At 39.6% G+C, this 27,725-nt stretch overlaps 1 protein-coding gene across 4 annotated transcripts in view; it reads left to right on the top strand.

Moving 5' to 3' along the window:
- The window catches only part of MCPH1 (microcephalin 1), a 276,405-nt gene that overhangs the window by 93,012 nt on the left and 155,668 nt on the right, over window positions 1-27,725 (top strand). For all 4 annotated transcript variants that reach the window (XM_019428034.2, XM_019428035.2, XM_019428032.2 and 1 more), the window contains 2 exons: window positions 15,677-15,714; window positions 18,018-18,180. In XM_019428034.2, coding sequence (XP_019283579.2) covers window positions 15,677-15,714; window positions 18,018-18,180 — 201 coding nt within the window. The remainder of the gene's footprint in view (window positions 1-15,676; window positions 15,715-18,017; window positions 18,181-27,725) is intronic.

Below are 27,725 nucleotides of genomic sequence, written 5' to 3' on the forward strand. Positions count from 1 at the left end.
CTTTGCTTGGTCTTGGGTTAGTAGTCTCATGAAGCCATCTGCTTCTCCACTAGAATTCTGGAAATCCTGACTCAATCCCCTGGCAGGGTGTCAGCGTTGTTTAAAAGACGCGATCAGAAGACTGTGCCCAAACTATTTGGCATATTCCTTTTCCATGGACTGTAAGAGGGTCTTTCTTTTGAAGACAAATCTCTGGCCTCTAGGTGATTGCAAGTGCTGATCAGGAAGCATCAGACTGAAATAATGTGTGGGTGACAAAGATTCTAAATGGCTGTGGCTAACTTATTACTGGTAACTCTCAAAAGTAAAAGGTCTGACGAGAGTGGAATAACGCAGCTGATTGGGAACATTGTTGTATGCAAGATGAAGGCCACCAGAAACAGTACGGTCAACATCTGTAGGCATAATGGCTAGCCCTGCCTTCAGAGAACAGTGGACATTATGTGTGATTATAAAAATGGAAGAACATAATCTTTACAGAAAAAAAAACAACCTTTCAGGTATAACAAAATAATCTGAAGATACACCATGGATATCCTAATTATGTAAATGGAGTAGACCAAGAATATGTCAGGATGGTCAAGTAAAAGAGATTTGCTGGGTCCAGAGTCGGACCTAAAAATCTGTGTGTTTATAACGCTTTACTCACACAAATGGAACCCGAGGAAGACTGAGTGTCGATTCTGATTTGACAAGTCTATTGACAACTCATCAATAGTAACGTATCACATTGACCTAATGATTTCTAGCACATCTTCATGTGGTGGAAGAAAAAAATCTTTGTGATTTTCCAGGTGTATCTGGGAAATCTCAGACAGCTTTTGGATTTGATTTTGAGGAAGGCAAAATAATAAAAGCTGTCAGGAAATTTTGAGCACTTGATTAAGGTAGGACCGTAGGTTACTTAGAAACAATACTTGATTACTTACTTAATTGATCAAAGTGACATGAAAAGATTTTACGAGTAAACACAGAAATCATGTAACTTTAAAATGCCTCACCTTTTTCTTAAATGACTTGATTTCTTAAATACACAAGGAAGCAATAAAGTCAACATAAACCATAGAAGGTGATTTTGGTAAAACACAGAATTTTTGTTATGTAAACAAGTTACACAGAAAAATGAATGAATGAATGAATAACACTTTACATTTTATTTTATTTTTAAATGTTTATGTATGTATTTTGTGAGAGACAGAGCATGTGCATGCAAGTGGACGGGGGTGGGGGGAGGGGAGAGGGAGAAGGAGAGAGAGAGAGAGAGAGAGAGAGAGAGAGAGAGAGAATATCCCAGGCAGGCTCTGCCCTGTCAGCCCAGAGCCCAGCGTGGGGCTCAACCTCTAGAAGTATGTACACAGTTGTATTTCTTTAAAAGTATTGCTACTTAGTATAAACCACATATTAATTTTAACTTCTAACTAAAATAACTACTTTTTTTTTTTGAAGACATTTATTTATTAACTTACTGAGGGAGGGAGTGAAGAGTGCACGTGTGCGAATGAAGTGGGGGCAGGCAGAGGGAGGTGGGGGGAGAGAATCCCAAGCAGGATCCATGCTTAGCATAGAACCCAACACGGGTTCCATCTCACAATTGTGAGATCATGACCTGAGCCGAAATCAATAGACGCTTAACCGACAGCCACCCAGGTGCCCCAAAAAGTGACTAACTTATAAAATTAGTTACTAAAGTTATTTACTAAAGTAACCACTGGGAAAACTGGGGATGGGTAAATGTACAGCATCATACACCAGCATTTTTATGTATTTCATTGTCTCTGTAGCATATAAAAATAAGAATCAAAAGCATATAACCTTAAAATTATGCTTAGTTGTTAGAATTTCTGTATTCCTTTCTTACTGAGCAATGATTAATGAATATCCATTAATTAACTCAGTTTAGCATCACATGAAGGTTTTAAGTTACCTAAATGTCTTGGATATTATCTTAAAGATTTAATAATGGTAAAACACAGTCGCTGTTAAAGTAAAACTTGTCAAAATAATGATTCATTTTGGTTAAATACAAATTTACATTTTTCATAATCTTAAACATCATGTAGAAAATAATGCTTACTCGATCACTAAGTCTGCATAAGATTAGGAGGACATGCACAAGAAGAATAAAAATGTACTATTTTACTATACTTCTGTCTGGTAACTCAGAGAAGAGATAGCTGTTTTTAATAAAGCAAAAATATTCATCTAGCATCATTTGCCAGAGATTTACCAAAATATGTGAACTTGAATTCTTAAAACATTTGGATTTCTAGGAGAATAATTTTTATTTTAATTGTTGAAAATACTGGGAGTTCAATTTCCTTAATTTCTGGAGATTTTAGGAATATTCAATTGACAAGTCCTTCTTCCTAAGCCAGTCACAGTATAGCTTCCTTAAGAAATTTTATAATCTCATTTGGTAACACCATCTCATGATGCTTATGTCAAATGTGTGATAATGGCCTTTCTGAATGACATGTTATATATGCATGGAGACTCAGGGCATTTAGTTTCAGTTATAGAATTCACTTGTGAAGTGTTGGACTCTTGATTTCGGTTCAGGTCATGATCTCATGATCTCATGGTTTGTGAGTTTGAGCCCCGAGTTGGGCTCTGCATTGATAGCAGGGAGCCTGCTTGGGATTCGCCCTCTCCCTCTCCCTCTCTGCCCTTCCCTTGCATATGCTCTCTCTCTTTCTTTCCAAATAAATAAACAAAATTTTAAAATAAATAAGGGAAGCTAGCACTAGAAATCAAGTAAATACTCAGAATCAAAATCAAGTTCTCACTGTGGTATCAAAAGTCTGGAGCACGGAATCAGGCGCTGGACTCACTGTTGGGTGCATAGATCACCGTCAGGAATGGTGCACAGGGGAAGAAGCAGGAACAATCCCATCTGAGCCAGACACCAAAACTGTGAAAAACAAAATGCACAAGACAATTAAAATCTTTGTATTGAGGGACACTCAGTCGGCTAAGCATCCGACTCTTGATTTTGGCTCAGGTCATGATCTCACGGTTCATGGGATCGAGCCCCATGTTGGGTTCTGTGCTGACGGTGGGGAATCTGCTTGGGATTCTCTCTCTCCCTCTTTCTTTGCCCCTCTCCCATGTGCATGTGTCCATTCTCTCTCTCTCTCAAAATAAATAAATAAACATTTAGAAAGATATTTGTATTCAGACTGTTGTTGTAGGGGCTATCTTCATTAATGACAGTGTCACAAAGAAGAGGAAGGGGCCCAGGGTTTTACACGTGCAGGTGAACTGGGGAGCCATTAGCAAGTCTTATGGTCATCATAATGAGGATGGCAAGGTTCTTATTTGAGTCTCTGAGGAAGAGTCGTGGTGCATCCTCGTTAAAAAACAAAATTCAGCTGAGTAATATTGAAGATCTGATGGGCTTTCCTGAATCCAGCAGCATCTGGCAAGAAGATGGGAGCCACCAAGGAGTTGAACAAAATGGAAAGTTTTTATAAGAAGGATTGTAGGGCAAAGAAGTTACTGGCAAAACAAAAGAAACAATTGCTTCAGGCAAGATCACCTTCTGCAGATAACCTTCTCCCTTCCAGATATGGAGAAGGCTCACCGGGAGATTACCTCACCCATGCTGGTCAGAAAATTCCTGACAGATGGTTAACACTGCATTTCTGGGGGAGGTTGAAACTGCTGTTAGGTTGAGTATTATTAGTGTGGTTTGGTGATTTGGCCTGACGCAAGTGATGCCATTTTGGGCCTGTGGTCTTCTTTTTAACAGCCCCGTCTTGTAGCATGAGAGAGAAGGGTGGTCCTTTGTGTTATGCTTTTTTCATAACACAAAAGGGTGGGAAGATTTTTTAACCTGTGCTCTGTGTTCTGGGGCACAGGGCACAGGTGAAGTTCAACTTTGTCCTGGGGAATCAACTTGTCATAGAATAGGGATACATCTTACAGGACAGGTAAATGCAGGTCTCAGTTGTAAAGAATCGTTAGATAATTTTTCAACACTGAATGTGGTTGGTTCTAATAAACGTTAGCTGGTCTTTTCCAATGAAGGTAAACAAAGGCTTACTGATTCTCATTAGATTTGTACACCGAGAATATCACCTTCCATAGAGACTTGATGGTGGGGGAGGGGGGTGGGGCAGGTTGGTGGAGCATCGGGTTACCATCATGGAAGAGAATATGGTGGCCGGACTTTCTCCCTGCTTTGATTACCATCGGCGCAACGAGGCACGTAGCCGAGGTTACGTCAATAAATGGTTGGAGAAATGGTTTGTATTCTCACGAAATGACATACTGTGAAGGTTATAACTTACAGAACTGCTAGCATTAATAGTTACTTTTGACAGAATTATTAACCATGTGGCAACCTTGTGAGTACTTCATTATCTCATGTCTTAGACAAGACCCATGAGGTAAGGGCAGGCCAGGCGCCCTGTCAGGGATGGAGACAGCAGCAAGTGAGCTGCAGGAAGAGGTCCTGAATTACAGCTGATTCTATTTCTTGTACTTCACATACTCTTTTTGCATAATTGATTCTTAAAAAACATTCTATGGATTTTCCAGTAGTAGCCTTCTAAGAAGTTGAAAAATACCTGGCTTTCATATATCTGGATGCTTATTCAGCTCCACAGAACAAGAAAGACCTTATAAAGTACCTTGATTTGAGTTGTTCTCCTGCTGGTTCTTGTGTGCCTTGCCAGTTAGATATGGACCAGAATAGTATTTTAAAAATTTTATTATGGACACTTTTAAAGCATGGTATTATCTTGAGAGAGAGGGATTGAGTGCATGCACAGGCATGCAAGTGGTGGGGGGGTAGGGAGAGAGCAAGAAGAGAATCCTAAGCAGGCTTCACTCTGTCAGTGCAGAGCTGGATGCAGGGGTCAATCTCACGAACCTAACCGTGAGATCAAGACCTGAGCTGAAACCAAGAGTTGCAAGCTTAACCAGATGAGCCACCCAGGCACCGCTGATCTCAACCAGTATTTACACGGGGGCAGCAAGAGTGTTTGTTGGCCTTCTGGGGGATGCTTTCTAAAATCTAGAACCACGATGGGGTGCCTGGATGGCTCAGTTGGTTAAGTGTCCGACTTCGGCCTAGGTCATGATCTTGCAATTTGTGAGTTCGAGCCCCACGTCGGGCTTTGTGCTGACAGCTTGGAGCCTGGAGCCTACTTCAGATTCTGTGTCTCGCTCTCTCTCTGCTCCTCCCCTGTTCATGCTCTGTCTCTCTCTGTCTCTCAAAAATAAATAAATGTTAAAAAAAAAATTAAAAAAAATCTAGAACTACGTTATATTGAACAAATAAAATCAACTTCTGTCTGAACATTTTCATAAGTGATTTCAGATTGATCTTTGTTTCCCTCTGTTATTTGCTACCCCAAGGTTAAATACCAAGACAACTCTCCACCAAATTTTGTCCACAGTACCCATAAATTTAGGTGGATTTCTCTTCTTGATGTCCTTGATGTATCCTAAGGGCCTTGCTCTTTCAGGAAGAGACCTTCCACAGCATCTGTGAGGCTGGGACTCTAAGCCAATTCCAGGACAGTTTGCCCAGGAGGTCTTTGTGGGCATTGACTCCCTGCGTAAAGCCAGTCTTAGCTCCTTCACAGAGGCTAGCCAGACCTGACAGAGCATCATTGTCAAATATGACATTGTAGGCAAGGCCCGGTTTCATAACCAGGTTTTCCACTTATATTCTGGTAAGATGGAAAACATATTCTAAAACTGTATTGCCATGGAAAGCAAAGGGACTTAGTAGAAGGTTCCAAATTTTGAGGCAATCTTTGAAAATCAGGCATTATTTTATTACAGTTTGCAAAAGCATTGCCTACTGTATTCTTCTGAATTACAGATAGCTTAAGAAGGAAGGGAAGGGGCTTCTTTATTCATAAAACAGAACATTAAAGCAATATCAACAATATTCTAAGTCACCAAGCATACAAAGTTTCTCTCATCCACTCATTTAGTCCTAGGTAGTTAGTTCTGTTCTGTGGGACCTTGAGTTTGCCTCTTAAAAGCTGTCTACTGTTGACCACACAGAGGTCTGGGAATCCTGACTAGCCTGATAGTCTGGTCTGAGAGCTAACTAAGCAACATCGTGATGTCATGAGAAGCCCGTTTATTCTGTGAAGCATCAGTAGTTGAATTACTTGGTATCTTCTTTTTCCATAGGGTTCTGAGAAGTTCTGTGTTGGGGTCTCAAGTTCTGCCACTAACTTATTACAGAGCCATTCAGTGAGCATCAGGGGAAAACAAAACTATGTGTAGGCTTAAAATTGCTGATGTTGAGTTATTGCTCATAATTTTCAAATGTGAAGAGTCTGATGTGATGTAAGAGTAATGTTACTGACAGGAAAATCTGGTTGTTTTATGGCAAGTGAAACAAAATAATAAAATGATTACCAAAAAATTAAGCAAAATTTATTTAAGGAAAGCGACTAAACCAATTTTCAAAGAAGTCAGTAAGTATTATCTTTGCTGTAAAAAATATTAAAAAGGGCATTTATTTGTGAAAGTGATGCAGGCAGGCCCGGTCGAAGGACCCAGAGGGGGTCCCACAGGACCAGCCAGGAGGGTCCCCGCTGCACACAGGATAGAAATCAAACGCGAGCCAGCAGAAGGTGAGAGCAGACTTTATGGACCGTAGAGAGAGAGTGCAGAGACAGACACAGTGTCTGGGAGACTCAGAAAAGGAATGGGGAGGAGATCTCGTCCTTGCTTGAAGTCTGGGATTTCTGTTGAGGATGCTGGTCTGGGGTGCGTGTCCTCTCAGACATCCAGGAACTGGTTAGAACAAAGTGTAGTATAATGTTCCTGAGACACAGTAAATACACTAAGAACATGCCAGAATTATCAAGAGATTTAGTAAGCCTGAATTACATCCCGGACATCTATATTTTTATTTAGAGAATATATCATAGATAAGTCTGCATCCCCAATTGAAAGCCATTGGTCTACAAGATGCTAGATTTAAGTTACAGAAACAAGACCCTCACCAAATTAGCAATTTTTTTTAATGTTTTTATTTATTTTTGAGACAGAGAGCATGAGCAGGGGAGGGGCAGAGAGAGAGGGAGACACAGAATCTGAAACAGGCTCCAGGCTTTGAGCTGTCAGCACAGAGCCCGACGCGGGGCCCGAACTCACAGACTGTGAGATCATGACCTGAGCTGAAATCGGACACTTAACTGACTGAGCCACCCAGGCGCCCCCAAATTAGCAATTTAATAACAAATTACAACACTGTACAATTGTCTGATAGCAGCATAGTAGAGACTAGAATACCCCGAATAGAAGAAAACTCAACACGGGCAACCATCTGGCCAGTGTTTTCCCTGAAGGTAAAAACATTATGGACAATAAGGCCAATAACTAGTATCAAAGATTTTCTCCAAAGCCTATGATTTCTGAAATATTTTTATGTGTAGCATTGTACCTATTAAATATTCACCTAGACAGGCTGAGTGGCCCTTCTGATTTCACATGGATCGTTAAAACAGTGACACAATAAACCTGATTACCCCCCAGTTCTCTTATAAGAAAAAAACATATTTTCTTGATTTCCAGGGATTCTTTGAGAAATCTCAAGGATAGTTTTAGGTGCAAATGATATCCTTAAAGTTTTATTTTTATATATTTAAGATCCAAGGCAAAAATCAAAAAAGTTACCGGACGAGGTTCACACAAATGTTTAAGATAGGATCATGAGTGCTCGAGAACCAATACCAGATAAGTTATTTAATCTAAGTGATAAGAAAACACTTAAAAATAAGCATAGACTGTAACCTAAGTGAGCAAACTTTATTTTATTAATCACTGGCATCAAACAGTCAACATGAAAGGGAGACAGTTACTCTGTTACAACACACTCTTTGCTCTCTAATTAGGCAGATTATGTGGAAAATTAAGACTGAATATTCACATTGCATAGGCAAAGGGGTAATCAGTAACCAAAAAACAGCCTGTCGACATCAGGCATGATTGACTAAAATTGTAACACATTTTGGGCTTTCCTTCAGGCCCAAGTATTATAAACTAAAGCAAGTTAAGTGAACTTTCCAAGTTTCGTTCTTCAATATGCCTTTTCTTATCCTGTGGCAGACTGACACATTAAGCACAGAGTTGTGTTCATGTGGTCACAGCAATTTAATAGTAACACTGAGATGCTATTTCTGTTAACAGGCAATGCGTTCTTGCTATCTTTAAGTACATCAATAAATATTGTTAAAGCTTTTCAGTTTCAATTTCTATGAGGTTAAATATCGATAGCCATAATCCACATAAACAAAGGCTCTTTGGGTTCCTCAGTAAACCCCAGCAGTATAAAGTATATAAACTATATAATAGTATAAAGGAGCCCAGAGACCGTAAAACTTGAAAACCACTGCTTTAAGAGATATAAAATTACTTTTTTTTTTTTTTTTTTGAAAAACAGACATATGCACGATTGTATTCCTTTGTCAGTATTACTCTTAGTGTAAACTTAACCATTCATATTAATTATATTTTTTAGCCAAAGTAACCAAATTCTATTTCATAGAAAACTGGGGAGAGTAACTGAGAAATGTCCATCTCACCCAGGCATGTTAGCAGACCAGCAAGGCATCGATTACACCGTCCTACCGCTGTGTCTCCTTTACACCCTTTTAAAGTTGCAAAAATGAACAAGTTCATTGGCACAACCCAAAGACAGAGCTTCTGTGTAACATAAAAAAATAAGCAAAGATACATAAAAAATTAGAACTACATATAGTAATCAGTATTTCAGTATTCTCTTATAAATTACTGAGTTCTCCAACAATTTTTAAATTTATATCTGCCCAAGGTTTATGTTAACCTAATATTAAAAGATAAACTGAAGCACCTTAAAATTTTTAAGAGGTTATTTGAGCAAAATTTGATTTGAATCAGGCACTGCCAAACTGGAGGTGGTTAGGGGTTCTCCCCTGCCATAAGCTAGGGAAAATACTTATAGAGAAGAGGTGGAATCAAAGCAAGAAAATTATTCCATTGGCTGTAGGTTAAGCGGTTGTCTTATATGGGAAAACTTAGTTGGCTCTTCCGGATCGGTTGTTCTTAGGTTTTGATTTCTTAGCCTTAAGGCATTTATAGGCTCCCATTCTGGTTTGCTTATGTAGGTTACTAAAGCTTTAAAGCCACCTTAGTCTAATGGCCTCCTTGTTTAATTAATTTAACACTAAAGATCCTGGAAATTATCTTCATGCTGACATATTACTAAACACGATTAGTATTGATGTAAAACGCTTGTTAGAATAATGATTTGTCACAAATATAGTTTTTATAATCTTAAGCATTATATAGGAGTAATCTTATTTTATCTGACCAATAAACCTAAGTCTAGGAAAAATAAACCCAAGTAGAATAAAATGTATGTTTATATTATATTTAACATGGATGATTCAGATAAGACATAACTGTTTTCATTAAGTGAAACTTATTAAACTAATATTAATTTCCAAACATATTAACTGTGTGAATTTGAATTCTTAAAATATTTGAGTTAGTTATAATTTCAGCCACTGGTCAAGAATAAAGACAGAAATACTAAAACCTGTCTAGATTTCAAAGAGCTATTCTCCTTCCTTGTGGGAATGAAAGTCTTAATTGATTTTTAGCTCCAAAATGGGCAAATAAGCAAAGACTAATAAACCCAGTGCTCTATGGTCTCTTACCAAAAAAGAATACATCTCTATAATCCATTCATTAATTTATATAGAACACTAAGTAGTCAGACCATAAAACGAAATTCCTAAGCATTGCTTCCACCAATGGAGAATAATACATCCCTTAATGAAACAAAACAAAACAAAAGCTAGTAGAGAGGAAAATTGAAATTAGAGAAACAGAGAGTCAGCAAAGTTCTGTTGCCACTTGGCATTCAGCTTTGGAAGCCAATAATAAATGTTCCTGGACTAAAAGCTTCCTGTGGAGTATTCTCTGGTGATGAAGATTAGCTACTTCTGTCAGATGAATCTATTGGGCATCTTGGTGGAAAACCTGCATAACTGTTAAAAGATATCTTCTTAAAGGTACATCATAACTTTCTCACTCACAGAAAATGAATATGTGTTAAAGATTTTATTTAACTCATTAGTTAATGATGAGACAGGAAAGTTGTTTTATCCTCTTTGGAGGAGAATCCACAGAACGGACGTGCTAATGGACCATAAGGAGTGCTGACGTGGCTTTGTTAACAGATCCAAAGTGGCTTTGTCAGGAGTGGGAGAGGGAAGTCAATTGAGCATCCACTGGAGGGACTTTGCATTTCTACAGATAAGAATATTTGCATCACTATCAATTTTATACAACTAATAGAGTTGTAAAATAGCTCAAAGACCATGAAAGGCATAAGCCCCATAGAAACAAATAACCCTGAAGGGTGTGTGTGCTGAACAACTCATAGGTAGGTGTCCCCTAAAGATACCCGGTAATCTTTTGTTCCATTTTAAAGTATTTCACAGGGTTTTTCCTCCAGCCTTGATTCTGCAACTAACTCTTTTTACTTTATCATATATTTCTCCACCCATTAACCATCTTATTTTGTTATTCATCTTTAAAGAAGTTGCAGATACCAATCCATATTGTTATTTAAGGAGCTTCCTTAAAAGCTTTCCTTAAATCAAGGGAATTATATTGGATATATTTCCTAATACCTAATTTATAGGAACAGATAAGTAAATATGCTTAATGATAACATTGCTGCATTTCAGGCCAGAACCATTTGTCACACCAACCTGAACATGTGCTGTCTGTCATGGCACTTGTGATCATTGTACCCGAGGGAGAGCTTGTCTCTTGTAGGTTCTGTGGCTGGACTGTGTAAATGAACCTTTCATCCTCTAGATTCCATATCACATATCTACAAGTCAGTTTTTTGTGGGGGTTTTTTGTTTGTTTTGTTTTTGTTGTTTTGTTTTGTTTTGTTTTTGCCTTCTGTGTATTTTTTTCTCTGCACTTAGACTTTTATTCTGGGGTTTGAGTTTCTTTATATACAACTGTTTTTCTCCCTTGGCTGAGGATGAAAGGTACTGTCAGGCTTATGGTTGACTTAACTGTCCAACCTTCCTTCACTCAGACTTAATAGGGGTCATGTCCATGATTTTCCCTTTTTGAGTGGTATTAATAGAATAGATTAATAGATTATATTCATATATTCATGTGTATGAAGTATGTGTGTACTTACTTCCCATTTTATATTCATCTATTTATAATAAATAGTAAACTAGTATTATTTTGAGTGCTTACTGTCCACTAGTCACTGTTCAAGTTACTGGGGGATTTTAGCTGGGAGATGATTTAAGTAGCTTTCACGGTAATCCATGTGAGATGATGGAATATTTCAAGTGGGGTAGATGTATCCATGTTCTGATACATGTGCACGGTTGAGTTGATGGGATGAATCAATGGATTGGATGTGGGGTGTGAGAAAATAATGATGAATGAGCGATGATAAAAATGTTCTTAACTTGAGCAGGAGTAGAAATAGCATTAAACCAACGAAGCTATAGAAGAAGTGGGCTTGGGAGAGAAGATCGGTAATTTAATTGTTTTCTTCTATTGTGAGAGAAAATATATAATATAAAATTTGCCTTTTTAACCTGTTTAAGTGTACAGTTCAGTGACTGTGTTCAGTGTTGTGCAGTCAACATCACTGTCTATTTCCAAAACATTTTCTTCACTTCAGAATAAAACTCTGAACTCATGAAGCAATAACTTCCCATTCCCTCCCACCCCCCGGCCTCTGGTAACCTCTATTCTACTTTGTGTCTCGACTAAGTTACCTATTCTAGATATTTTATATAAGTAGAATCATACAATATTTGTCTTTTATGTCTGACTTTTTTTCAATTAGTGTAATGTTTTCAAGAGTCATGATATAGTATGTATCAGAACTTCAGTACTTTTTATGGCTGAATAATAATTTGCACCACGTGTAACACCAAATTAACTTTATCCATTCATCGATTGTTGAACACATAGGCTATACCCACCTTTTGGCTGTTGTGAATAATGTTATATTGACAATTCTCACACAAGCATCTGAGTCCATGTTTTCAATTCTTTTTGGTATATACCTAGGAGTAAATTTGTTGATTGTATGGTAATTCTGTGTTTAACTTTTTGGAGAACCACCGAACTGTTTTCCACAATAGTGGCATCACTTTTTGTCAGCTTTAGTTATTTTTCATGTTTTTTTTTTTTTTTAATTGTAGCCAACCTAGTTAGGCAGGAAGGGGTATCTCACTGAGGGGTATCTCATTTTGTTTTGGATTTCCCTAATTAGTGATGTGGAACATCTTTCCATGTGCTCATTGTCCATTTGCTTTTCTTCTTTAGACGAAATGTCTATTCACGTTATTTGCCCATTTTTAAAATGAGTTGTTTGTCCTTTTATTTGCTGAGTTGTAGGAGTTCTTTATATATTCTGGATATTAAACCCTTGTCAGATACAGGATTGGCAGATTTTTTTTCTCCTACCTGTGAGTTATATTTTCATTCTCTTAATAGTGTTTTTTGATGCATAAAAGTTTTAAATTTTGATGAAGTCCAATTTATTTTTTTCATTTTGCCTGTGATTTTGGTGCCGTATTTAAGGAACTATTGCCAAATCCAGTGTCATGAAGATTTCCCTTGTTTTCTTCTAAGAGTTGTTTTTTGTTTTTTTTTTTTTTATAGCTTTAGCTCTTAAATTTAGGTTTTTGATCCATTTTGAGTTAATTTTTGTATGTGGTATAAGGTAAAGGTCCAGAGGCGCCTGGGTGGTTAAGCGTCCGACTTCAGCTCAGGTCATGATATCATGGTGTGTGGATTCGAGCCCCACATCGGGTGCTGACAGCTTAGAGCTTAGAGCCTGCTTCAGATTCTGTGTCTCCCTCTCTCTCTCTCCTCCCTACCCCACTCATGCTATGTATCACTCCTTTTTAAAAAATAAATAAACATTAAAAAAATTTTAAAAAAAATAAGGTGAAGGTCCAACATCATTCTTTTGTATGTGGCCATCTAGTTCTCTCAGCACCGTTTGTTGAAGAGACTGTTCTTTACATATGAATGGTCTTGCCACCTTTGTCAAAAATCACTTGACCTTAATGGTACCTGGTTGAGCATCCGACTTCAGCTCTGGTCATGATCTCATGGTTCATGGGTTCAGACCCCGTGTCAGGCTCTGTGCTGACAGCTCAGAGCCTGGAGTCTGCTTTGAAGTCTGTGTCTCCCTCTCTCTCTCTCTCTCTCTGCCCCTCCCCTGCTTGCATTCTGTCTCTCTCTCTCTCCTAAAAATAAACAAACATTAAAAAAATTTTTTTTAAATCGTTTGACCTTAGATGTTTAAGTTATTTCTGGACTATCAGTTCTGTATCCATATATTCTCATGTCAATACCATACAGTTTTGATTACTGTAGTTTTGTAGTAAGTTTTGAAATTGTGAAGTGTTGGGCTTCTAGCTTTGTGTTTCTTTTTCCAGATTGTTTGGGCTATTTGGATTTTCTTGGAGTTCCATATAAACTTTGGGATGTTTTTCCATTTTTACAAAGTGTTAAGTCTACTTTAGATAGTCTTGTCATCTTATAATATTAGTCTTCCTGTGCAGGAACACAGGATGTCTTTCTGTGTATTTAGGTCTTTTGACATTTCTTTCATCAATGTTTTTTTAAATTTTCACTGTACATTTTTTTGTGTGTCTCTTTTATTAACTTTATTCCCAAGTATTTTATTCTTTTGGATGCTATTATCAATGAAATTGTTTCTTAATTTCCTTTTCTTAGTGCTCATTATCCATATATAAAAATACAACTGATTTTTGCACACTGATTTTTTTATAGTACATCTTTGCTGGATTCATTTATGAGTTCTCACAGTTTTTCTGGGTTCTTTAGAGCTTTCCTCATATAAGATTATCTCATTTATGAATAGAAATAGCTTTATTTCTTTTCCGATTTGGATGTCTTTTATTTTATTTCATTTTTGTTGCCTAATTGCCTGGCTGGAACGATACCTTAATTTTGGACATGTTAAATCTGAGATCCTTGTTAGACCTCCAGATGAACTTCCTTCCCATGTAGGCGGTAGAATATTTGAGTCTGGGCATCAGGGAATAGTTCTGTGCTAGAGATACGGTATTGGGAACCGCCAGCATGCAGCTAGTATGTAAAACCCTGAGGCTGTACGAAAGATCGCCTGGAGAATGAGTGCAGGTAAAGAAGGGCAAAGCCATGGGGAGGAAGCCTCGCATTGTAGAAGTCAGGAGGATTTCCTTTTCCCTTCCCCTTCGTTCCTTGGGATACTTCCCCCCACAGATGACACTCTCCTGGCATCACTTGGATGGTTCTACAGAAGAAAGTAGATCCCGTGGAAGGGGCGCTTCTTGGATTTTATTGGTGCTGGTCACATCACTACGCCTGCGTAGTTTTCATTCAAGGATAACACTGAAGATCGTGATTAGGTTTCAGCCAGAATCTCCCTTGGTGATCAGAGACACCCACAGAGAGGCTTCTGAGTCTCCAGACTCAGCCCACAAAGTTGTGCTACAGTGGTTCCCTTTGTATCCCAAACAGATGAGAGTTACAATAGACTATTCTGCAAGGGTAACTGAAAAGAGATTGCAGTCATCTCTGAGTTAGCACGTCTGCCACATCTCTGAGTTCTCCATCGAGTATCTTTGTGATCCGGGTTATCTCTTCATTCTCCTTCCTCCACCTTCCCCAGATATACCCATACAGTACAGGCCCCTTTGACTCCATGGTGTGTGTCCACATGGGGTCCTCTGAATGCCTCTTGTTCTTTCTCCTCGTTTATTCGCCTGGTCCCTCAAGACACAGTACGTGTACAATGGTTAGTTCATGGTTACAATACATAGTGGGTTGCATTTGAAATACATCAGTTACAAAAATGTATAAATAATGTGAGTTCATTTTTGTTTTTTTTGAAAAATTATATGTACACACCCTCCCACGGAAAGAACATTTGGCAGAATATATACCCAATTATTAAACGATAGTCATTTTTCTCACTGGTGGAATTACTGGGGAATTTATGTTTCTAATGATATATTTCCAAAGCGTTGAATATGTTATATTTTGCTGTCAGCATGCTTTTCTTATGTAAATAAAAAAAGTATTTAAAAACTCATTAAAAAAAAAAAACTTCACACTTCCAGTTAATAGCAGATGCTGACCCATATATAAGCGATGCCTTTTTATCTGAGCTTCTCTTTGCAAGAGGTTAAAGCATTTGATTGACCAGCGCAACAGGAACATAAGTGTTATTGTGTGTGCACCACCTAGGCAAGGAAAAATGGCTCTTCGGCCTGTGAAAAATGCCTTTCTTACTCTCGCCCTCCTTGCACGTCTATAAGCAGGATGGCATCTTTGGTGGTCTGCCAGCTAACTAGTAGAATGGACTTCTGGAGGGAAGCCTTTTTCCCCCTCTCCTTTTCTACCTCATGCCCTGGATTATTTTGGATTGATTTAGGGATAAGTAACTGACTTTCTATCTCTTGTGCTGCTTTTTTTTTTTTTCCAGGAATATAAAGTTTTTTTCTTTTGATATATGCTTAAATGTTTATTTTTAAGTGATGTAACTTTTTCAAAAAATGTATTAAAGTTAATTTCTGTGGGAAAAAATGTTTTTTACATTTCTGACTGTTTTTTGTTCCTTCTCTTTTGAAATCTCTAGCCAACAAGAACATTAGTCATGACAAGCATGCCATCTGAGTAAGTACTCCTTGTTTTGATAACTTTCTACTCAATGTAAAATTTTGGATTTTTCTTTCGTATTCTGTGATGCTATGCTTGTAACACAGCTCGTAGCATTGCACTGTGTTGCTTTTACTCTATATAATTGACATTGGCATAAGAAGAACCCTGGAAATAAGAGACTATGAACAGTTTAGCAGTGAAGACTTTTGGAGTTGTTTAGATAGCATTAAGAGGTATTACAGTATTTTGCTTTTCTTCTTGCTTGCTTCATATCTACGGGCTCTGTGTGTCCACGACTTTTACCCCATGAAAGTTCAGTAAATGGAGCATCGCTCGCTGACTCCTTCACAGTTCTTAAAGAAACACTTTGGTGGGAAGCTCTCTACCACTATATTAAAGCCGCTATCTGCACATTTTGTGAAAAGAGTTAATAGCTTGTTGGCACGCTCTTATCGTCTTCCTTAAACATGTAACACAATATATAGCACATCCAACAAAAATATAGCACCATATTCTTTGTAGCAGATTTTTGAATTCCTGTCTAAAGGGGAAAACCATAGGTTTTGTTTTGTTTTTGTTTTTTTTTATCAGTCATAGGTTTTAAGGTTTGAAGACATTCATCAAAATATTGGGACATTTCAATGAAAAGTTGCCTGCAAAAAAGTGCATGCTTGCAATACTTTCTGTTGCAGGGTCCTTTTCCTACCCATGGTATGTGAAATTAAAAGGACTGATTGTTCAAACACCGTACATTAGCTACTGGAAAAAGAGCACAGTCAACAATGTTGGTTAATCTCTTATGAAGTATTCTGAACATTCTACGTAGTCTAATACGGGAGTGAAAATTGAGAATGGTAGGTGTAGTATTTTTAAAAGTCTGTAGTTTTGCTCCCAGGATAAAACATACTAGTAAATAATCATTTTCTCAAAGTTTTGAAAATGAAAGTTTTCATTCAGGCCATATTCTCTTTTTATTTCCCCCCACCCCCCACATATACTTCATGTCTGAAGCTAAGAGCAAAACCTAGACGTTCTGATACCACACTGATTAGCCATGTCTCGAAGAGACACTTGTTGTTGATTAACACATCCAGCAAAGAGCTGGCAGCTACCAGACTCGGAATAAGGAAAATCATCAATATGCAGAAATGATGGGTTCTGGGGAGCATATCATTTAGACCGTTTCACTTCTTTATTGCTTTTGTTTTCTTTGTCCCAGTAAGCACAGATTCTCTGGTTGAAGTGGTGATAGGGCCTGGGCCTTGGCCCATTCATGTTTTCTGCCCTAGGGATCTCTGAGAATTTAAACTGTGCTACGGTTCAGCCCTTTCATTTCACATGTAAAGAAATGGGTCTTGCGCATTGACATCCTCGAGACGACTAGAGATAAACTTAGAGGCACCTTGGAGTAGACAGGGTGCTGGTAGAGGTGGTCTGTGCAAGCATGTGCAACAGCAGCCTCTTTTCCTTCATAACAATTTTTGGAGACGAGAGAAATTTATCTCTTAACTCACTGTGTACGTCATAGTGTGGCTCAGAATGCCCTTTGTGTCCTTTGTATTTCACTGGGGATTTCCAAAACTTGCTGGGAGGGATAGGGGAGTGCAATGTGTCACAAGCAAAGGCTTTAGAAAGGTGGTCATAAAGGAAAGACAGGGAGAATGGTGAGCAATTTGGTGAGGAAATTAGAGGGGAAGAATATGTATTTTTCTAAAGGTGCTTGAGGCACTCGTGGAATGACAGACCAGAAGACAAACAATGATGGGCTCTGAAACAATAAGGAGACTCTGCCAAATTTGCCCTAAGATTTGATCTGATAATGTAATAAGAAGGGCCCTTTTCTCCCTCATACTTAGAAAAAAAAAAAACAAAAAAAAACTGTATGTGTGAATTCAGACAAATGTTAAATATCAAATAAAATCAGCAGGTGATATGCTCGGTCCTGACCGTGCGTGGATTGGTTCACATCTGTCCAAGAAGGAAGTGTGGTGTGGTAGGAAAAGCAGAGGCTGGTTTGTGATGCTGGCAGCTTCCCTGGCGTTGGGCACAGGGGTGGGTGGGGAGCTTCTTATATCTTGGGACCGTTTTCTCAGCTGTTCAAATAGATAGTTGTAGTTGAGAGCTGAAGTTTTTGAATTTCCCCAAATGTTAAGTCATTGACCGTAAAGAAATTAACACAGGAGTTCCATGGCTGAGATCAGTGTAGAATTTTAGCTTTCTAGTTCTTAGAAATTACGATTCAGTCTTACCACCTTATTGTTCATATGTAGGAAACTTAGTCATTTTGTTGATTTTTTTTTTTCCCTCCTGTTTAACAGAACACAGAACATCGTCATCCAGGTTGTGAACACATTGAAGGGCTTTTCACTTGCCCAGGAAGTGTGTGAAACTACTACCCATGTGCTCGCTGGCAAGCCTCTGCGCACTCTGAATGTGCTGCTGGGAATTGCCCGTGGCTGCTGGGTTCTCTCTTATGAGTGGGTAAGCATTTGTGTGAACAAATGTTGGACGTACGTATGTTACAACAGAAGGTGTTTTGATAGATGCAATCTCCCCAAGACGGTGACACCAGATCACTAGATTTGCACTTGGCTAATTTGCACACTTTCCTATGAGCAGTAGACACCGTGTTCCTGTTGTGTCCCTCAACCCTCTCTCCCTTTGGGTCTCCACCTTCAGCCACTGCTGATCGCCCGGCAGCAGGCGTGTGGACCGAGAGCAGAAGAGTGGCTGTCCAGATACAGACTTCAGCCACTGGCAGAAATAAGATTAGAACAGGCTTGGAATGAAAACACAAAATGCGTGTTCTCACAGTCAAATGAACTTTCTTCTGTGTTTGACCAAGAAATAATGTGACCTATGTTAGTGATGGTTTAAAAAGCCAAAAGAATTCAGTGATTGTTTTTACAGATGGATTTACTTAGGATGAAACATGTTCATTTAATCCCATTTGGATATGTTTTATCTTACGCATATCTATCTGTAACACTACTTGCCCTTATTTCTGTGCATTAAAGGTAGATTGTTTTTTTAATCATTGTTTTCTTTATTCATAGAAATTGAGATTGTTTGTTGCTCTTTCTATTTTTACTTTGGTCCTCAACCTATGGTCACTCCAAAGCACTGACGTCTGATGAGAGTACAGTCATTTGTGACTTGTGTTACTACTATATTGCATCTGCTACATATCCACCCTCCTTCCTCTTCCCCCTAACAATGTATTATATTAATACTGTGTTAATTTAAACCGGTAGAATTGTAATACACAAACAAGCTACAGATGGATTTTTAAGAACGGCTCTGGTCTTTTTCCGGGGTCATGACTTAACCCTGCAGCTTTCTGGTCCAAGACGTTTGTGACATCAGCGCTTAAAGTCATGAAGTAGAAAAGTTTGAAATTCTATCCCCCCAACACAAAAGTACTATTTTCATTGGTGACAGTTGGTGACTACCATACTTCATTATGTGTTTGTACTGATCCACATTTATTTGTAAGAAATATCATTTATAACTCCAGCTTCCATGAATGAATACCCTGCCTTCTTTTCGTCAATTCACAGTGTTTCTGTATCTTTATCAGTTAGCTCTTCCTTCCCTCATGTCTCAGAGGAAAAAATGTTCTTTATCATTTATGAGGATATACATCTGTGCCTGATTCTGTACCCGACCTATTCTTCTGGGACTCTGAGCAGAGAAGTCAGACATGAGAATCAGCATTTACTGTTGCCATGCGTAAAGACCAACTCCCTAGCTGCCTCCATGTTTATGCTCAACGTACTGCCAATATTCTCCCCCTAATAATACATAGAAACAGAGCCAGATGCAAATTTAACATATGGTTACTATATGTGGGATTAACCACTACACGTTAGAAAGGCAGGAAGTCGAATGTGTTATTTGGTGAACTTCCAGTGGTCAGGCAGAACTGGGCCACTTGGTCACATGAGTGAATGAATGAAGTACAAGTGCAATCAGGTAAGAAAATCAAATAAAATACATTTAGATTAGAATGGAAGAAATGGCACTGTGTCTGTTCGTAGACACTGTGATTGTCCATGTAGACAATCCCAAGAAATCTGCAAAAAAACTCTTAGAACATATTACCAGGATACAAAGATGTAATCATACAGGGTCAACATTAAAATACTCAAATATAATCTAACATAAAAATATCTGCAGGGTCTGTATGCTGAAAACTATAAAACACGGGTTTAAAACAATCTATGAACTAACAAAGGGAGAGACATACTATGTTCACGGATTGGAAGACTCAGTGTGGTTAAAATGTCGTTCTTCCCCAAAACAGTTTACAGATTCAACACATTCCCAATAAAATCTCAGAATAATTCTTTGAAAATAGAGACAAATTGATTATTTATGTATACACATGTATAGTTTAGAATCAGGATAAAAATCTTCATGACCCAGATTTAGGTGGAGAGTTCTCAGATGCAACATGAGAAGCATGATGTGTAAAAGGAAAAGTGATAAATGACACTTATTAAATGTAACAATTTATACTCTGTGAAGAACATTATAAGGAACCCAATATAAAACATTTCCATGTATCACCTGGTAAAAGACTTAATCAAAACTTTATAAAGAACTCTCAAATCTCAAAAATAAGAAACAACCCAAACAAAAAAATAGCCAAAGGCATTTTCAAAACAAATCTTTTATGTATTTATTTTGAAACAGAGTGCGCACAAGTTGAAGAGGGGCAGAGAGAGGGAGAGAAGCCCCAAGCAAGCTCCAAGCTGTCAGTGCATAGCCTGACACTTGGCTCGATATCATGAACCCATGAGATCATGACCTGAGCCGAAACCAAGAGTCATGTGCTTAACTGACTGAACCACCCAGGTGCATCCCATAAGCATTATTTGAACACTCTACCAAAGATACAAAGGTGAAAAGATGCTCAATATCATTAGAGAAATATAATTTGCAGCCACAGTGAGGTACCAGCACACATTTAATAAAACGGCTAAATAATAGAATATGTCAACAGATCCTCCAGCAAAGATGCAGAGCACCTGGGCCCTTGTACACTGCTGGTGAGGGTGGAAGGTGGTATGGCTATTCTGGAAAATAGTTGGGAAGTTTTACATGAAGTTCAATGTATATTCACCATGTCACTCAGCAACCCGGCTCTGAGGTGTTTGTCTTAGGGAAATGAAAGCTCATGCTCGCACAAGAATCTGTACCTGAAGATTTGTAACAGCTTTGCTCATAATCACGAAAACCTGGCAACAGCACCGATGTCCCTCAGTGGGTGAATATGGATAAGTAAACCATCCTTCCATATTGTGGAATACTGCTCAGTAATAAAAGACAGCAGTGATGCCTGCCACAACGCGGGTGAATCTCTTGCCTTGTGGGCTGCCTTCTGGTGAACCAGCTGGCCTCAGGTTAGGATGGTCCCCTCAGTGGGGCTGCCCTGAGGTACGCCTCCACCAGACGTACCCCCTTCTCCCACAGGACCCCAGGCCTCCAGGTGTCGAGCTGTTGGCGTTTCCAGACAGATCCTACAAAGTCAGCCCTCCAGATCTAGCCTGTGAAGTGCTGACTGCTACAATGGGGCAGAATCTCAAAGGCAGGAACAGTGTGTTGAGGTTCACCAAGAGGAAAAGTGGTAGATGAGACAAGAGAGCCAGATGGTGAAGACACCTTGGCCGTGGTGAAGTATTTGGATTATATTCCTTGTGTCATGATGAGCTATCAGAAAGTTTATGTCCAGGGAGTGAGATGCTCTGACCTGTGTTGTTCAAAGGGTGGTGGCTGCTGTGTGGAGAACTTACCGTGGGGAAGAAAGAATAGCATCAGAGTATATGCCGGCAGATTGTTGCCTTAGTATCCCAGTGAGAAAAAACCACAGCTTAGACTGGGTGGCAAGACACTCTCTGATTTGGACAATACTAGGAGGTTGGGGTTTAGGGGTTTGGGGTTCAGGGATAGGCTGCAGGTCATGAGGGGACTTGATGGTTTAACAAAGATCCTTTGTGATTTAAGAGGAACCTATTATCGCTGGGTTCCCTTTCATCTTGTGCACCAAGACAGGCGTCATGAAGCCTGTGAGAGAAGCCAGTGCCAAGACAACACACAGCCAAGGTGGCACATGCCATCCCACACCGGGAGTCACCTGAACCATGAATCTGGCAAGAGGAACCCTGCTAGTTTGATGCAACAGCCTCTGCTCCCTCTGGCTCCCACTGATTGCATTGCAAGTGCTGGTTGCACCAAGAGTACACAAGTCACCCATGGACCCTTGCCAGATGGTCAACCAGCCAGGCTGGAAGCAATTCTCTTAAATATGCATAAGGCGGCACCACCTTGAGTAATTTCTTCTTCGAAAGGGTCCATGGTACTGCATTAGCTTCCTGTGGCTGCTGTGGCCAATTACCAGAAACGTATTGGCTTAAAAATTTATTCTCTTACAGTTTTGGAGGTTGTAAGTCCAAAATAGGTTTCACTGGGCTCAAGCCAAGGTGTTGTCAGTGCCTCATTCTCTCTGGAATCTATAGGGGAGAGACATGTTACCTGCATTTTCCAGTTTTAAAGGCTACATGCATTCCTTGGCTTGTGGCCCCTTCCAGCAGTCACATCCTTCTGACTTCTGTTTCTGTTGTCACACCTCTGGCTTCTTGCCTCTATCTTTGACTTATAAGGACTCTTATGGTCTCATGGGGCCAACCTCGGATACTCCAGGATAGCTCCCCATCTCAAGATCCCTAACTTCATTGCATCTGTAATGTCCCTTTCACCATGGAAGGTAACATATTCTCAGATTTGGAGTCTCAGCTGTAGACAGCTTTGGGGAGGGCATCATTCTGCAATCAGGTACAAGTACATTCTGCCATAAGTACAAATGCATTAATTCCTGAAGCACCATATTCCACGCTTCGTTGTACCCCAGGTTGCTGACTTTTAATTGGTTTGAATTCTGTAAGGATAAGCTTTAAGAAAGCTTAGAAAGATGGAGAGGGTAAATGGCCATGTGAAGAGGCAGAGCTTAGAGTGATGTCTCTACAAGCCAAGGAATGCCAAGGATTTCCAGCAGCCAAGGGACTCTTGGACCACATTCTCCCTTAGACCATCCCGAAGGAACCAGTTCTGCCAATGCATTCCTTTAGGACTTCTTGTCTTCAGAGGTGGCTTTGTTGATTATAAACAAGAAGAAAGACAGTTGAGAAATTAAGAAAACAATAAAGAATAAAATAGTTCACCTTGGGTCTCTGACTATTTTGAAGCTGTCCATGTTCCTTCATGCTTACTGGGTGATGCTGGCAGGGAGCTAGGTTAACCTGAAGAGGGAGGGCCAGCTATGTGGACTTCCAAGACAAGAACAAAGGCAGGACGGAGACAGAACTGTAACAGTACTGAACACTGAGAGCCTTCCTCTGAGTTTTAAAGCTTGCAAAATAGTGCATGAAAGCATTCACTTAATTTTTTTTAAATTTTTTTCATGTTTATTTATTTTTGAGAGAGCACGAGCCGGGGAGAGGCAGAGAGAGAGGGAGACACAGAATGCGAAGCAGGCTCCAGGCTGTCAGCACAGAGCCCGATGTGGGGCTCAAACTCATGAACCACAAGATCATGACCTGAGCTGAAGTTGGACACTTAACCGCCTGAGCCACCCAGGCGCCCCCAGTTAATATTTTTAACTAACACACTGTATATACCAGTATAGTGATTTTAAATAGTGATGAAGCAGTGACCTGAACATTTACTGTTACTTTTCCCATACTAAGCTACTGATTAAGCCACTGTTAGTTCTATAAGGTATGACTTCTGACAGTTTCATATATTTTATCTTACCTTCTGCTGGGAAGACCAAAATCAACAAATAGTTATTCAGAGAGAATACCTATGCAAGTTGATTCACTGTATAAATACCTACAGTGAAAATACACATCCGCACACATAGGTAAATACATACATATGCATTCTCTTTGGAGGTCCCCAAGTATTTCCATTATAGTATTACCATCATTTACAATGTCCCAATTGGCAGTACATTTACGTTAAGATTATTTTGAAATAGAAGACTCACAAGACTGTAACACAAGATCCAGGCCTCTGATGTTTTCACAGTTCGTAGGATGATAACATGAAACAAGAGGAAGATAATTGACTACAGGAAAGTTCGACGCCAGGCTACGTGGCCAGCCTCAGATCTGGTGATTTCACCAACCAAAAGTTGAACCCTCATCCCCGCACAAAGCTGGAATAGACCTGGTTGACCTGCCCGGGTGCGGGGAACAGAAGTCCTTCTCACCAAGCCGCACTTCCCGGTGTGTGAGACGGAGCCACATACAGCACGTCCCCCACAGGATTATGTGAGCGCTGGGAGTTAAACGCATACAGTGCTCACGGCAGCGACTGGCAGAAAGTGAGAACCTGACAAATGCCAGCCTTAGAACAGAAGTGACAGTGTCTCCAATTCCCACAAAGAGCTACCAGGATCAGTTACTATCTGTGTCATGGGTTTCGTGCACAGAAAGACTGCATTAACCCTACAATTTAAAAAAGATACTGTTTCTCTGGACCAGTGGTATCTTTGCCATGGACAGTCCGGCCCATCCTCGTTAGCACCCAGGAACATCCGTGAAGGCTCTTGAGCACCGCAGGCATGTAGGAGTTTGAGGGACCTGAGAAGGGTACCCTTGCGTATCCGGAGGTATTTCAGTATAAATGGAAACTCCAGTTATGTCAAAGCCACCGTAGTACTGATTTTCGTATATACTTTGGCCTTCTCCAGAACCATCAGGGCACAATTGCTGAAAGTGATCACTTTCACAGTTTAAAGAGTGATAGCTCTGGCATTCGTATCTTTCTAAGAAAACAGCTACAGACATTGCTTTACCAGTGATGCCTGAACACTTCCTTACTTGTGAGAAGTACCAATTCCTAAGAAATTGAGAAGGACCAGATCTACTGTGGCTGAAAGTAAAATGCCTGTTTGTGTATTCGTGCCACACTGGGGATGACTGGGAAATGTTTCGTCTAGCTGGCCTTGCGTGTTTATTGATTTTAATGGGTTCTTGCTGACTTGCACTCTTAAGGGAAAAAAAAAGTTTAGAAATGAACCGAATCTCTTTCCCTGTTTATGTCACTTAAATAAGACAAAGATAGTGACTTCTTCCGTGGCCTCCCTCCTTTAATTTCCTAAAAACTGCAGTCACACACAGGCGCCTGGGTGGCTCAGTCAGTTGAGCATCTGACTTCAGCTCAGGTCATGATCTCATGGTTTGTGGGTTCGAGCCCTGTGTCAGACTCTGTGCCAGCAGCTTGGAGCCTGGAGCTTTCTTCAGATTCTATGTCTCCCTCTCCTTCCCCAACTTGTGCTCTCTCTCTCTCTTTCTCAAAAATAAATAAACATTTAAAAATATATATTAAAAACTGCAGTTGCACAAACATGATAAACTTTTTTTTTAAGTAATCTCTACACCCAACATGGGGCTCAAACTCATGCATGATAAATTTTTTTGAGAGAGGATAGCCTCCATTGTCATTAGTAAAGCCAGCCCACATAATTTCTAAAGCTCAGTACACAATATAACGTTCATCTGCACTTGTGTATGACTTGAGATATGAATTCCATATCTCAGGTTTCTTTTAGGATCAAGATTTGAAGCGTCCATATGATATACTTCAAGGACCACATTGTCTGTGTGTAAAGGAATGACTCTCTCTGTCTCTCTCTCTCTCTCTCTCTCTCTCTGTGGTCCCCCTCCTTTTTTCCTTGTCCCCAATGCAATTTGGGGGATTCTTAAAATATTCTTTTTGGCTAGCTGTATAAGCTTGCCTCCAAGAAAAACATTACTGAGAATGTTTTTATTTTAGGGTTTGTGTGGTATTCTCTGGAAATTGCTTGTAAAGGAGCATTCTAGCAGTTCTTTAAAATTAGATGGTTGTATGTGGCCCAGTTAGTCATATCAAAAAAAAAAAAAAGGGTCATTTTATAACAAACTTCAGTTTGAATTTTTTATTTAAAAAAAAAAAATTTTTTTTTTTTTTTTTGAAGCCCGTGTTGGCAATTTCTACATGTTTACAGCGGTTAGTACTCCCATTGTTCGGCCCGCTGTTTTCAGCAGAGAGAATAACTTGTGCTTTTCCTGCTTCGTGACTGAATTGTCTGGCAGATACAGAGAAATAGAAAACCGTGTCAGGAGTTGCTCTGTTTCCTATTCGTGGGAGACAGGAAGTAACACAACAGAAAAATAAAGAAATTGATTTGACCAAAGTATCCCTGTAGACCAAAGCTTTTTTGTCATGTTGTGTTTAAGCATAGTGCTGTGTGAATTCTTTAGAGACCCTGTCTTCTGCCTCTCATGTATTTGGTGTTTCCACCCTTTTCCCCTGACTTAGCTGTAACTCTTCATGTTCAGTGAAAGGCAGTGGGAGACCCTGTGAACAAGGCTTCTTCCTTCTGGCTCCCAATGCATTTAGCCCCATCTCCTTTTCAGAGACACGGCATAGGACTTGAGGAGTCATTCAGCCTGTATTCAGGTCAAAACATGTTGGTTCCGAACAGCTTATGAACAAGACTTGATGGCAGTGTTTTAAAGCCAGATCAGTTGTAAATGCAAATAAGAACTTCGGTCAGTTCTACAGCCAGATTTCAGGACAGTTTAACTATTAACAAAAGAACAAAAAACACTTTATAATCAGTGTTTCATAAATCAAGATGATGTCATAATGAGTTAATTTTCTTGAAACAATGTGATTCAATGTTGGCTTCCTCGCGCTGGATTCAGTAAGCGGTGCGTCTGAGTTAATTGGCGCAAACATAGAATCGAAGGTCAGAATCACAATGCAGCCCGTGGTTCACGCAGTCTGGGCCTCTTGTTTGCCAGGAGGAAGCTGAGTTGCTCTCCTGGTGTTATCACCAGTGGTAGAACCGGGCCTTGAGTGTAGGATTGTCACTGGTGTTCTAGTCCATTACATTGCCTTCTCAAGACTATTTAAAAAGAATCATCTTGAAAACCATTCTCTCTCTCTCTCTCTTTTTTTGTTCTACCTTAATTTCTGAGCACATTCTAAGAATAAGGTTTAGACAGAATGAACTTGGTGTACCACATTTGTCACTAGGGTTTTTGAGCTGTTTTCTTAAGTTCTCTCTAACATTTATTGGCTACAACCATGTGCTAGGCACTTATAATACTAAGCTGACTAAGGTCTACAGCTTGGTTCTTTGATCCCTCATTGGCCTGATTCCAAAGTTCTCTTTTCTGTGCCACAGATTGTAGCTTGGTAAAGTACTTACACTTTAAAAAACATTTTCATATCCACTGTTTCACTGGGTTCTTACAGAATGTTTTTGCAACAGAGAAGGACCCTGTTTGTGTTTAGTGATGGAGACATTAGGGGGAAAAAAAAAAACTTGTCTGACTTGAATGTGGATCTTTGAAACAGCCTTCCTCAAGACATCGTCCAAAGCAGTGGCTGTAAGTAGTCATGGCAAAGTGCACCTGCGTTATGACCTTTCATTATTCACACAATGGATTCTGTTTGTGGAGAGACTGTGGTGTTTCGCTCCTTTCACTGAAGTAGTTCCTGAAAACTGCCCGCACTCTTGCTCTCCAGAGCCTCACATGAGATGCAGCAGAACCGACCCTTGGCACCCCAGGGCATAGGTGGTCCTGTTCACATCCCCCACCCTGTCTGCCATCCCTTTGGTTCATCCTGGCAATTCCTCAGGTGTGCTTTTTTTCCACATTGGAGGCACAGTGCTTTCCTAGTTCCATAATCCCATGATTGAGGACAGGTGAGAAAAGGTGATTGCCCTGGAAAATCGAGGGCTTTGGTGTTGCCTTTCATGAGAATATCTGAGAAGGTTTGTGAACAGGACCGTGATGATCACAGTTTAAAGGAGAGCTGTTTTTGAGAGCAAGAAGTGTGTGAAGTCACTCTGGACACAGCCATTGACTATAGTATGAATGAGGTTCCTTCGCCATTTTTTGGAATTCATAGCTTTATGTTAATAATTCATTCTTTAATGTTATAAACTGCTAGACAGAACCGAA

Source organism: Panthera pardus, unplaced genomic scaffold (genome assembly GCF_024362965.1).
Source record: "Panthera pardus isolate Hobbes unplaced genomic scaffold, ASM2436296v1 HiC_scaffold_13, whole genome shotgun sequence".
Lineage (NCBI taxonomy): Eukaryota > Metazoa > Chordata > Mammalia > Carnivora > Felidae > Panthera > Panthera pardus.